At 41.3% G+C, this 11,204-nt stretch overlaps 1 protein-coding gene across 1 annotated transcript; it reads left to right on the top strand.

The window, feature by feature from the left end:
- The first annotated feature begins 6,790 nt into the window (after window positions 1–6,790).
- LOC134442907 (serine protease 27-like) lies at window positions 6,791–10,695 on the top strand. Its single transcript, XM_063192873.1, has 5 exons — window positions 6,791–6,869; window positions 7,903–8,083; window positions 8,358–8,626; window positions 9,027–9,169; window positions 9,952–10,695. Exons 1-5 carry the CDS (start codon window positions 6,791–6,793, stop codon window positions 10,171–10,173), a joined length of 894 nt encoding a protein of 297 aa, XP_063048943.1. The 3' UTR covers window positions 10,174–10,695.
- Window positions 10,696–11,204: the final 509 nt, after the last annotated feature.

The raw sequence follows: 11,204 nt of genomic DNA, 5'->3' as shown, positions 1-11,204 counted from the left end.
TGCATCGTTATTTAAGTGCGACGGGATGCTGGTCTCGTTGAACTATAGTGCAGTGTACGAATTTCCAAAGTGTAAAATTGAACTTAAGACGCACCATGTGTCTCCTCTAGCTGCCGTGAACAGCTGTTTATCTGTCATCCCCAGTCAATCGAGCCCCACATTGATCTCGCACACCGTCCTTCCCTTGTAATCTACCTCACAACCTCTGATGACACCCTCGTAATCACTTCTGTCTGGAGCCTGCAGTGACTGGTGGTGGCAAAGAGAGAAACTTACTGAGGGGGCGGGACACGGAACGCTTCTTTCTACCTTGCGTCTGGGGCACGATTTCAAAATAAGAGCCGGCAACGCGATCAGCCAAAAAAAATTGTTTTGTTTTGTTCATTTTTCATAATTATTCGAGGGCCACAAATAGATATAGATTGAGTATGGGGGGCCTATACTGTATGTGAGGTTTGGGTGATGGTGTATGAGGTAATAATAGTGTCATTATATGCGGCTACCTTGCTCCCTCACGCCCTTGACAGTTTGCTATTATCAGTGGAACAATGAACTCAGAAGTTTATCGAGATATTTTACAGAAAAAAGTGAGGTACTCTGTCACACAGTTGAAGCACATAAGAGGATGGGTGCTGAAATGTGACAACAACCCATACTTTAGAAGCAAATCGACTTTAGAATGGCTTCATAATAATGAAATACACATTCTGGAATAGCCCAGTCAAAGCCCTGACAAAAAAACAATTGAGATTATATGACATGAAGTCAAGAAAGCTATGCACTCCTGACATCCCACAAACCTTGCTGACGAGAGGCAGTTTTCTAAAGAAGAGGGAGAACAGATACATCCAGATTGTTTTGTTAATCTGATCTGCAACTACAGGAAACATCTGGTTGAGGTTATTGCGACTAACTTAGGGTTAAAACCTATTGAATGCAAGAGTGTATTTACTTATGCCTTGCTGTCCTGTAAATGTTTACATCTTTTGGACAATGAAAATATGAAAACTTGTAAATGTTTGAGTTGAATTAGTTAAAGCAGACTCTGGTTGTTCCTTCTTGTGATTTCCGGGAAGATCAGACCATGTTTTATGACCAATTTTGAAAGAAAGGTAAGAAATTTCAAAGGGTGTACAAACTTTTTCCTGGGACTGTAACTCTGTTGGCTTCGTCAACAGATTTTCCCACATCTTCAATGACATTGGAAGACACAACTTCATTGGCTACACCAACAACAGATTTTCCCACATCTTCAATGACAACATCATAGACAGGTCATCAGCTGGGAAAATTAGGCCTTTCGTCCTACCGCACTTTTCTCTGTGGATTACTGACCAGAAGCCCTATTGGAAGAAATTAAAACATGGGGCCACGTCAATTTTTGCTCAGAATTCAATATGGCCGCTATTTTCCAAAATGACTTGTTTTCATGCATTATTACATTGTACTATAAGGTGATATTCATGAACGATAAACTACTTTCAGCACTATTCTGTCCTATTTCCTTACATACATGTTTACAAAGGTTGACTAAACTAAAAGAAATGAAAATAAAGTTGGTCACCTTGCAATATCCAAAGGAAAGTGCTGAAAATATTTTTGAAATGCACATACAGAGTTTATGGCTGCGAAAATTAGGCCTATTGTCCTGTCAGGGTTTTCACAGTGGATTACAGACCAGAAGGCCTATTGAAAAAGATTAAAACTGTGGGCCATCTATGTGCTCCAAAATTCAAAATGTTCTCTGTTTTTCAGAATGGCAGACTTTCACACATTTTTCTCAATACTGTAAGGCCATAATTACCAATAAAGATGACCTATTTTTCAGTTAAATTGTCCTATCTCCTTACAGACATGAGTATAAAGGTTGTCTAGAAAAAGGCATGAATATACAGGGGGTGGACATAATAACTGAGACACCTGTCATTTTAGTGTCATTTATTCCTCTTGCATCCACAGTTAATCCTGTTGGATGTGGTTCTGTGGCTCTTGATACATCACAAAAACTTCCTGTCTCGGTTAAAGATGCAACAGTTACACAGAATTTCTCCTTTTTGAACTCTGACATTTCACCCATAATGTTGTGTGCATTGCAAACTTTTGAGCAAAACTGTGCTCTTACCCTGCTAATTGAACCTTCACACTTCACTTTACTGGTGCAATGTGCCATTAATGAAGATTGGCCAACAGGCTGGTCCACTTGAGTCATTAAACTTCCAACACTAAAATGATAGGTGTCTCAGTTATTTTGTCCACCCCCTGTATCTTGCCACTTTGAAATATCCAAAGGAATGTTGTCAAATGATTGAATTTCACAAACACAGTGGACTGCTGGAAAAAGGTATATTGTCCGGCCAAACTGTGTGTGTGTGCGCTTGTGTGTGTGTGTGTGTGTGCGTGCGTGCGTTTGTATGTGTGTGTGCGTGTGCCTGAGTGTGCTTCTTTACATACACTGACATACAGCTCCAGGCCTTTTTATTAGAATACCATGAAAAAGTTGATTTATTTCCATAATTCCATCAATAATGTTAAACTGTCATGGATTGTAGATTCATGGCCCAGTTTTTTAACTATTCCAATCATTATTTTTTTTCTTTTTATATACGTTGGCCTTCCAGCTCAAAAAACCCATGAATTGGGGAATTCGCATTATTAGAATATTGTTATAAAATCACATTTTTCTTCATCAAAATTCGGGTCACATTAAATCAGTTGAAATTTGGTACTTTCTACATAACATGCAATGGTCAATACTTGGTTAGGACATTCTCTGTCTTCATAATGGCCATGATGCGTTTAACATTGAAGTCAATGGCAAAAACAGTGCATGGGAGTTATGGAAGCCCAGATATCCTTGATGCTTTGCTGTCAGCTGTTCTTGTTTGTTGACCTGGTACCCCACACTTCACTCTTCAATATACCCTGTAGATTTCCATGCCACGTTTTGGCGCTAAGTCACCAGTTTAATTCTAAATAACCAGAAATGAAACCCCATTGAAAATGAATGGGGTTTAATTTCTGTTGAGTTAGAATTAAACTGGTGAGTTTAACATTATTGATGGAATTATGGAAATAAATTAACTTTTTCATGGTATTCTAATAAAAAGGCCTGGAGCTGTAGATGCATTAGACCGGGTGTGTGTGTGTTGGGGGTGGGGGGTTGGGGGGACCGAACGATGTGGAGGAGCGGGGGGATGAATGAGGGGGTGAGCGGGGTCGGGGGGCAGAGGGGGAATGAGTCGGGGTTGAATTAGGAGGTGGGGGGGCAGAATAGTGTGTGTGGGGATGTGGGGGGTTCGGGGGGGCAGAATAATGTGTGTGTGTGTGTGGGGCGTAAGTTGATGTGGGGGGGGTGACCTGCCAAACTTTTCACATTGGGAGGGGGGTGGGCGAGTGTTTTGTGGGGGGGTGGGGGGAGAATGAGTCAGGGGGGTTGAGCGTGGGGGGCAGAATAGTGGGGGTGAGTGAGGGGTGGAAGGGCAGAGTAGCATGGGACGGATGAGTGAGGGGGTGGAGGAGGCAGAATAGTGTGTGGGGGAAAGACAATGTAGAGCAGGGGAAAGATGAGCGGGGGATATGCGCGCGCACACACGCACGCACACTCACCCTTGCTTGATGCAAAAAAAATGTAGGCCTGAAAAACTTTTGGTCAGAAATCTAATGTGCAAAGTTTGGCAGATCAATAGCCTTTTTTTCAGCAGTTAACTGTGTATGTGTAATTCAATCATTTTCTGACAACAATCCTTAGGATATTGTCTATAGGAAATTTACATCTTTCTGTTGCCAACCTTTGTACTCACATCTGTAGATAGGAGATAGGACAGAATTTCACAGAAAATAGGTTATCATTATTGATAATTATGGTCTTACAGTATTAAGAAAAATGTATGAAAGTCTGCCATTCTGAAAAACAGAGAACATTTTGAATTTTGGAGCGCATTTGAGAGGGCAACCAGCTGGTGAATCTTTTTCAATAGGCCTTCTGGTCTGTAATCCACTGTGAAAACCCTGACAGGACAATAGGCCCAATTTCCGCAGCCATAGACTCTGTATGTGCATTTCAATCATTATTTTCAGCACTTTCCTTTGGATATTGGAAGGTGGCCAACTTTAGTGAACCTTTGTAAACATGTATGTAAGGAAATAGGACAGAATAGTGCTGAAAGTAGTTCATTGTTCATGAATATCACCTTATAGTACAATGTAATAATGCATGAAAACAAGTCATTTTGGAAAATGGCGGCCATATTGAATTCTGAGCAAAAATTGACGTGGCCCCATGTTTTAATTTCTTCCAATAGGGCTTCTGGTCAGTAATCCACAGAGAAAAGTGCGGTAGGACGAAAGGCCTAATTTTCCCATCTGATGACCTGTCTATATGTGAAGCGCGTTACAGTTTCACGAGGGGATTGGCTTACAGGCTACAAAAAGACCAAACTATACAATAGGCTATGGTTGAAGGCCCTACCCTTTGCCGACAATGATGAGAAATAATATGGTCTCTCACTGTGAGTGGCATGGCATCAAACGTTTCCTACTCGGTGCAAAACAATAACTCATAGCACCCGAGAAAAATGCCATGTTGTAAAAATGGCATATAGACTATTTTCAATTTCAGTTCACTGCTCAGTAGGCCTATTACATGAAACTTCAATAAAGCTCATCCATGCACGTCACAAAACAATAACCAGGCGGCGGGACTTTGGATTATATTCCCTCCAAAAATGTCCGCATGTCACAAAAAACAGTTATTTGCATTGTCCGTAATTATAGCCTACCAAACTAAAAAAGTATTCCCGTAGGCTAGAAGAAATCAAGTCTTCGGCTGCTATAATCCACGTTACAAAACTGAAACAAAAATGCCAGCACAAATATTACCTATATAGCCTACCTATTTTTGCATTGCGAGCTGTCCACGTGTGTGGTGCTAGGGGCGAAATGTGCACTGGCAGCACTCGTCGTTGAGTTTGGGAGATGTCTTTAGTGGGAGTAGGCCTATTTGAATGTGTAAAACACGTTGGACATGCTGGGCATTTTCAGTAGGCTATGCTTGGGGAAGTAGATCGATTATTATTTGCATGCGTCATTGTTTCACCGTCGACCTTGCATCAGCATGCCAACGTTAGGCTACATTTGCCAAACTAGCGTTGATGTGGTCCTGACATTTTGATGAATAGCATGATATCTCTACAAAATCGGGAGTAAATTGAATTGAATTGAAGTCTCCCAACATGTATTTCCAATCCATGAGGATACGGAAAATCTAGCACACCACACGCGGAGAAAGCGTTCCTTTGATAGAGAGGATACCTGTGTCTTTGTAAAGTGCTGCGCGCACGTTTGATTGCCGGTTTTACAAATTACGGGGATAAACATGCCAGGTCCAAATTACTAACAGGAAAAGAGGGACGATGACAAAGGGGATGAATCGCCAGGAAGACAGTGATGATCTTTCTCGCAGAGCAATGTTGTCTGCAAGAGCGAGTCTCGCCTGGTTTTGTGTATGGTTACGACACGCAATCCACCGCTGGACCAGCTGGCTATCAGCAATCGCCGCAAGAATCAAACCTGTTTCAAATTCTGGTCATCTCTCGTGAGTGTACTGCATATAGGTTAGTTAAAACATTGCTACGACCCAATTTGGCACACGTTACACTCCATGCGCAAAAGACACAACGTCGGAAGGGATTCGGTTACTGACAGGCAAGAGGTACGAAGCAGTCCTCAACTTCAGAAAAAAAGATGGAAATGTGGATATGCTATGTAGGCCTGGAGAAAGAGGTTCACTCTCTCCAGCAGTTCAAAACCACCGTCAGGTTATGCTTCGGAAGCATATCGGGGTTTTTTTTTTCGACAAAAACGAAGCGCCATGAAGTCACAGTCAAGTTTCTAGGCTATAGGCCAGCACAGCAGCGTTAATAAACTCCAAAAAAGTAATGTGACATACCCTAATAATGACAATCTTACTGTGCAAACTGGGGCAATAAAAACAGTCGGTGGTGGTGGTAGTGCGCGATAGCTCTGTGATGGGGAGGGGGATTCTTTTGGCTACATCTAGCCTACCCAACTCAGGACTCGGGATTCAACCGAGAATCTCCACAATGAGGGAAACACATCGAAAATATAAAATTAAATATGCTATATGCACAAATAGAGTTTATATCAATCAGACATTCTATTAGATTAACAATGTTATTTTGAAACCTAATGAAGTGCCACATAGCCTAATAACGGTCTGGCACACCCTCATGGCGCTGCTGCAGCGCATTGACATGGAGGAAACCTACAAAAAAATATTATTATTTTAAATAATAAAATGGTTCAGACGGTATCTGGTGGATACTGCCACTGTTTAAGGCCATTTAACTTGTTGAAATTTAGCCTATAGGTCTGGAAAGGTGTTACAATATTATAATCTGGCCTATTATCTGCGGTGCTTAGTATGTCTGTAGAACGCGGCGACTCCCTCTATCTATGTCGGATTCTAAATGTTTGTTTAAAAGAAGCCGCCGTTATTTTGACAAAGTTTTCTGAAAATGTTGTTTATGCAATAATTCGGTATTTTGACATATATCACATCTAAATGTATGTATTGAGGTTCTTAAAATGAGATTTAGTGGTGTTTAACCTGCAAGTTACACTTTAAGTTTGAGCAGGCATGGAAAATTGTGGAATGCAAGCACTCAACCCAAAAACCCAAACAACCCTTATCTGTTTTGGCGCCTCTGTCTGCAGTGGCCTAGGCCAAGGTCAATGCAGGAACAAACAGTCTCCCTGGAAGAACAACATAATGAAGATGCTCTGCCCCCCTCGCACCCCCACCCCCAAAGATACCTGGTACTCTTCTGGTGGCCAGCAGGCTCCCAGAGGTGTGGCTCCTCAGTACCCTCTCCCCCAACCCCTCCACAGTTATGGTGTCTTTATGTTGTGTTGTCTTTATATGTGCTGATCTGCTGAGGGTTTTTTAACTTATATCCTCATATTGTGCCCACCATTATTTGAAGGCATGAGACTTTTTTCCCTCTCCTCTCCCTATGTTGTTATTATGCTTTCTTAATGCCGCCTGTCTACCTGCCTGGTTCATGTCTACCCTACCCCTCCCTCCCCTTGTCTTATACTGTATTGTGCATGTAATGCACAGGTGGGTTGAAAGTGTTCTTAAGGGCGCTGCTCTTGCAGCGACTGCACCCTGTGTGGTGAGAACGAATTTCCCCTTGGGGACAAAAAAGGCTACTACTACTACTACTAACATCCTTCGCCCAGTGCTATCCCAGCATCTTGATGGATGGAATATATGTATTTAGTTTATGTGTGTGTATTTTCTGTTTGCCTGACATGATGATGCAAATCAATACTGACATATGAGTAATGCTTTGTTATTGATACATTACATGTCCAAATAAATTTTAATGTTTGTGTCACAATTATTTCTCCCTCAAATCCACCAAGCGGGTGTGAATATAGCACAACAATAATAGCATTCTGTGTTTTTGAACCAGTTCTGCGACCCACATTTGGGTCCCGACCCACCAGTCAAAAATCAGTGCTCTATAACATGGTAGCTTTTTGTGCTAGTTAAATCGAGCTTCAGACTCAGTATGAGGGTTGGTTAATGGGGTCCAGAACAAGAACATAGTTACATATTGGCTACCAACTGGTCATGCTCAGGAAATAAATAAAATATTGTCAAGATTGTTGTTGTATGTATCTCAGAACGAGGCCTGCATATACAAAGACCAAAATAATTCACAACAGACAAATGACAAAAACATAAATGAGAACGTAATAAAGAAATGAAGCATGTTGTTTTCTGGGCACTGCAATTAGTTTTTTTTTTATTCTGCCAGTTGTGACATAACAACTTATTTTCATAAGTTTCTAAATAACTTCTCCTTTTTTCAGTTTGTGGTAGACCTATTATGTCCCGCTTCAGGCCGGACTTATTCAGGATAGTAGGAGGGCAAGACAGCACACCCGGCACCTGGCCTTGGCAAGTGAGCTTGCAGCGACCCCCTTATCATTTCTGTGGGGGTTCCCTCATTGCCAGCCAATGGGTTCTAACTGCAGCGCACTGCTTTGCAAAGTAAGTTAATAGTTGGTTTGGTTGAATGACAATTTTATTGATGAGTCCCCACCATTGTGTAAGTATAAAATAAGTACAAGTTACAATATGTTTTGTTCCTGACTGATGAGGAATTTCTGGTTTCCCACCCTGGAGATGCATGTAAATTTAACATTGTATTGATAGGAAACTCTGTATCATACAATGTGCTCTGTGTATTTTAACCGATTGCATATCATTTTTAATCGTTAAAAACATAACAATACAATTATGTTTTTTTTTCATTCCTCCTAAGTATGGATACAACCAATCTGTTTGTGGGGCTTGGTTTTCAAGACCTGTCTGGCTTCAACAACAATGCTGTGACCATTCCAGTGTCCAGGATCATACGGCACCCCAGCTTTAGTTCAAGTACATTCAATAATGACATTGCACTACTTCAGATGAGCGCCCCAGTTACCTTCACGGACTACATCAGGCCTGTCTGCCTAGCAGATGGCAACAGTGTGTTCCATACCGGCACAGAGAGTTGGGTCACTGGCTGGGGGCACATTCAGGAAGGAGGTATACCATTTCACTCACTGGCTGTGCAATTATACACAGTAAATTATGTGGTGTCAATATTTCAGAGTAAACATCCGTTGCGATATAAATTCTGATATTTACAACACTGCCAAGAGTCAAATTACTCAGTCAAAAGTCTGTGTAAAATTCTACAGGTTGCCAGTGTAAATAACTCTACATATCTTAATATTTATACAATATTGTGTACATAACTCGAAGTCAAAGAGTAAAATTAAGACTATTAACACTAATTTTGAGAGACCAGATGTTATCTGAAAGGAAGTTGATTTAAACTCATTAAGAATTGTATTAACATTTATATTTTACAGTGTATAAGCATAAGGTATAAGGTAACCTATTGTACTGTCTTCATTGAGTGTTTTCTTTATGCCTCTTCTAGTGTCAAACCCAGCTCCTGGAACTCTACAGGAAGTTGATGTGCCTGTCATAGGAAACAGACAGTGTAAATGCTACTATGGCAGATATATTACTAACAATATGATCTGTGCTGGTTATGTCGCTGGGGGCAAAGATGCATGCCAGGTACTTTCAGCCCTGTTGCCATGTTTCCATACTATAGCAAATGCAGTGTAATCATCATGATGACCTGATGCTGATATACATTCAGAAACGAAAATGTACAATACAAATATTTCATTTACTTCTGCAATAATCCCATAAAACAGACTGTTAGAACTGTTAGCTGTGTGTGCATGCCATGGTTTACTATACTGTACACCACAAGTGGAGGAAAGCACTTAACATGGACGGTGGAGGTTCACTAGTCTAATGCAGGGGTGTCAAACTCAGGCCCGGGGGCCAAATCTGGCTCGCGGAGTAATTTTAATTGGCCCACGAGATCATTTCAAATATGTATTACAGTTGGCCCTCAAACATCATCAATGTACAGTGTACCAAGACTTGAACATGAAATTTGGTATTTCTCAGAAGTATGAGCGGGCCCAGGCAATGACACAGCTCACACTCCTATACAACACAATATGTGCCAGTGTGTGTGAAATTAAACTGAGTATTAAGTGCGTGCCTGCACGAATTTAGTCCAATTCATTAAAAATAAATCTTGAGCTCGGCCCGCGACTTTGTTCCATATTTTGATTTTGGCCCTCCATCAATTTGAGTTTGACACTCCTGGTCTAATGCATTCTGTAGGGAAGTTCTTTGAAGATGGAAATTCGATTTAAGGAAAAAACCTATTTAAGGAAGTCTCCCTCGATTTTAAAAGTAGATTTTCATGTGATACCCCAACTTTCAAAAAGTAAGCAAACTGCTAATAGATTTTTTTATGGAATTGTGTTTGTTTCTAGGGAGATTCAGGTGGTCCAATGGTGATTGAACAGAACTCAGTTTGGATCCAGTCAGGAATAGTCAGTTTCGGCCTTGGATGTGCTCGACCAAATTATCCAGGAGTTTACGCCAGGGTGTCATCTTACAAGTCCTGGATTGAGTCCCACACCAGCAATGATCCACCAAGCTACGTCCACTTCTCCTCGACTGGGGTGGATGCTGATAGCAGTTTCACGTGTTAGAGGAGCACAATGACTTCACCTGAAAGTGAAAGCCCAACTGGGAAACTCCAACTCCCATTGTCATTGTGACACAGAACACAAGTGGTCACTGCACACTGAACACAACGAAATTGCATTTATGACTCACCCCTGCAAGGGGGCAGCCCCCAATGGGTTTCCATGGGAGCAGTGCGGCAGGATGGTACCATGCTCAGGGTACCTCAGTCATGGAGGAGGGTGGGGATGAGCACTGGTTAATTACTCCCCCCACCTTTCCTGGCGGGTCGGGAGTCGAACCGGCAACCTTTGGGCTACAAGTATGACACCTTAACCACTTACCCATGACTGCCCTTTCAACTGCAGTGACATCCATCGTGTGCAGGAGCTAATTAAGCATCTAAAAACTCTCTCTCTCTCACTCTGAGAAAGAACTTGTATTAATGTGAGTGGTTGTGTGTGTGTGTGTGTGTGTGTGTGTGTGTGTGTGTGTGTGTGTGTGTGTGTGTGTGTGTGTGTGTGTTATTTAAGTGAATATTTTATTGATTTCATTGTCAGCTGATACTTGAATAGCAATTTAAACTAACAGGTGCAAATAAAATATACAAAGTATATGTTAAAAGTCAGCGTGTGATTCGAAACAGTATCAAATGTTTTGTAAAAAAAGTTGAAATGCAGCATTAAACTGTATCTACTTTAGTAATTGTTAGGTAAAACATTACAGTTCTTAAACCTTAATCTGTGTTGTGTGTTTGCCTCAAGGGTATAACACTTTTCCTGCATTTTTTCAATATGTAATATGGTCAAAGTCAGTTCTACTCAGTATTGTGTGAATATCAACACTGGAATGTGAAGAAATCACCTCACTGCAGAGTTGCAATTACACTTGGCACCTTCAGAATTTTACATTACCATTACATTACCGCTGGTGGAGTGGTTTGACTCCAGTGTAAATACTCTATCTAGAGTTACTTTGAAGATACAGGCTGTTGGTATACCTGCTGGGCATTGCTGCCTGACACACCTCCACCGGTGCACTCTCTGCAAATGTGTTC

This window comes from Engraulis encrasicolus, unplaced genomic scaffold, assembly GCF_034702125.1.
Source record: "Engraulis encrasicolus isolate BLACKSEA-1 unplaced genomic scaffold, IST_EnEncr_1.0 scaffold_263_np1212, whole genome shotgun sequence".
NCBI classification, from domain to species: Eukaryota; Metazoa; Chordata; class Actinopteri; order Clupeiformes; family Engraulidae; genus Engraulis; species Engraulis encrasicolus.
Note: the sequence above shows the minus strand (reverse complement) of the source record. Positions and strands in the feature narration are given on the sequence as shown.

Excerpts from the sequence above, each read along its gene's own strand:
- LOC134442907 (XM_063192873.1), top strand. The coding sequence starts at position 6,791 with ATGAAGATGCTCTGCCCCCCTCGCACCCCCACCCCCAAAGATACCTGG. Across the intron at positions 8,084-8,357 it reads GCAGCGCACTGCTTTGCAAA|TATGGATACAACCAATCTGT; the intron begins GTAAGTTAATAG and ends ATTCCTCCTAAG. Across the intron at positions 8,627-9,026 it reads GGGGCACATTCAGGAAGGAG|TGTCAAACCCAGCTCCTGGA; the intron begins GTATACCATTTC and ends TGCCTCTTCTAG.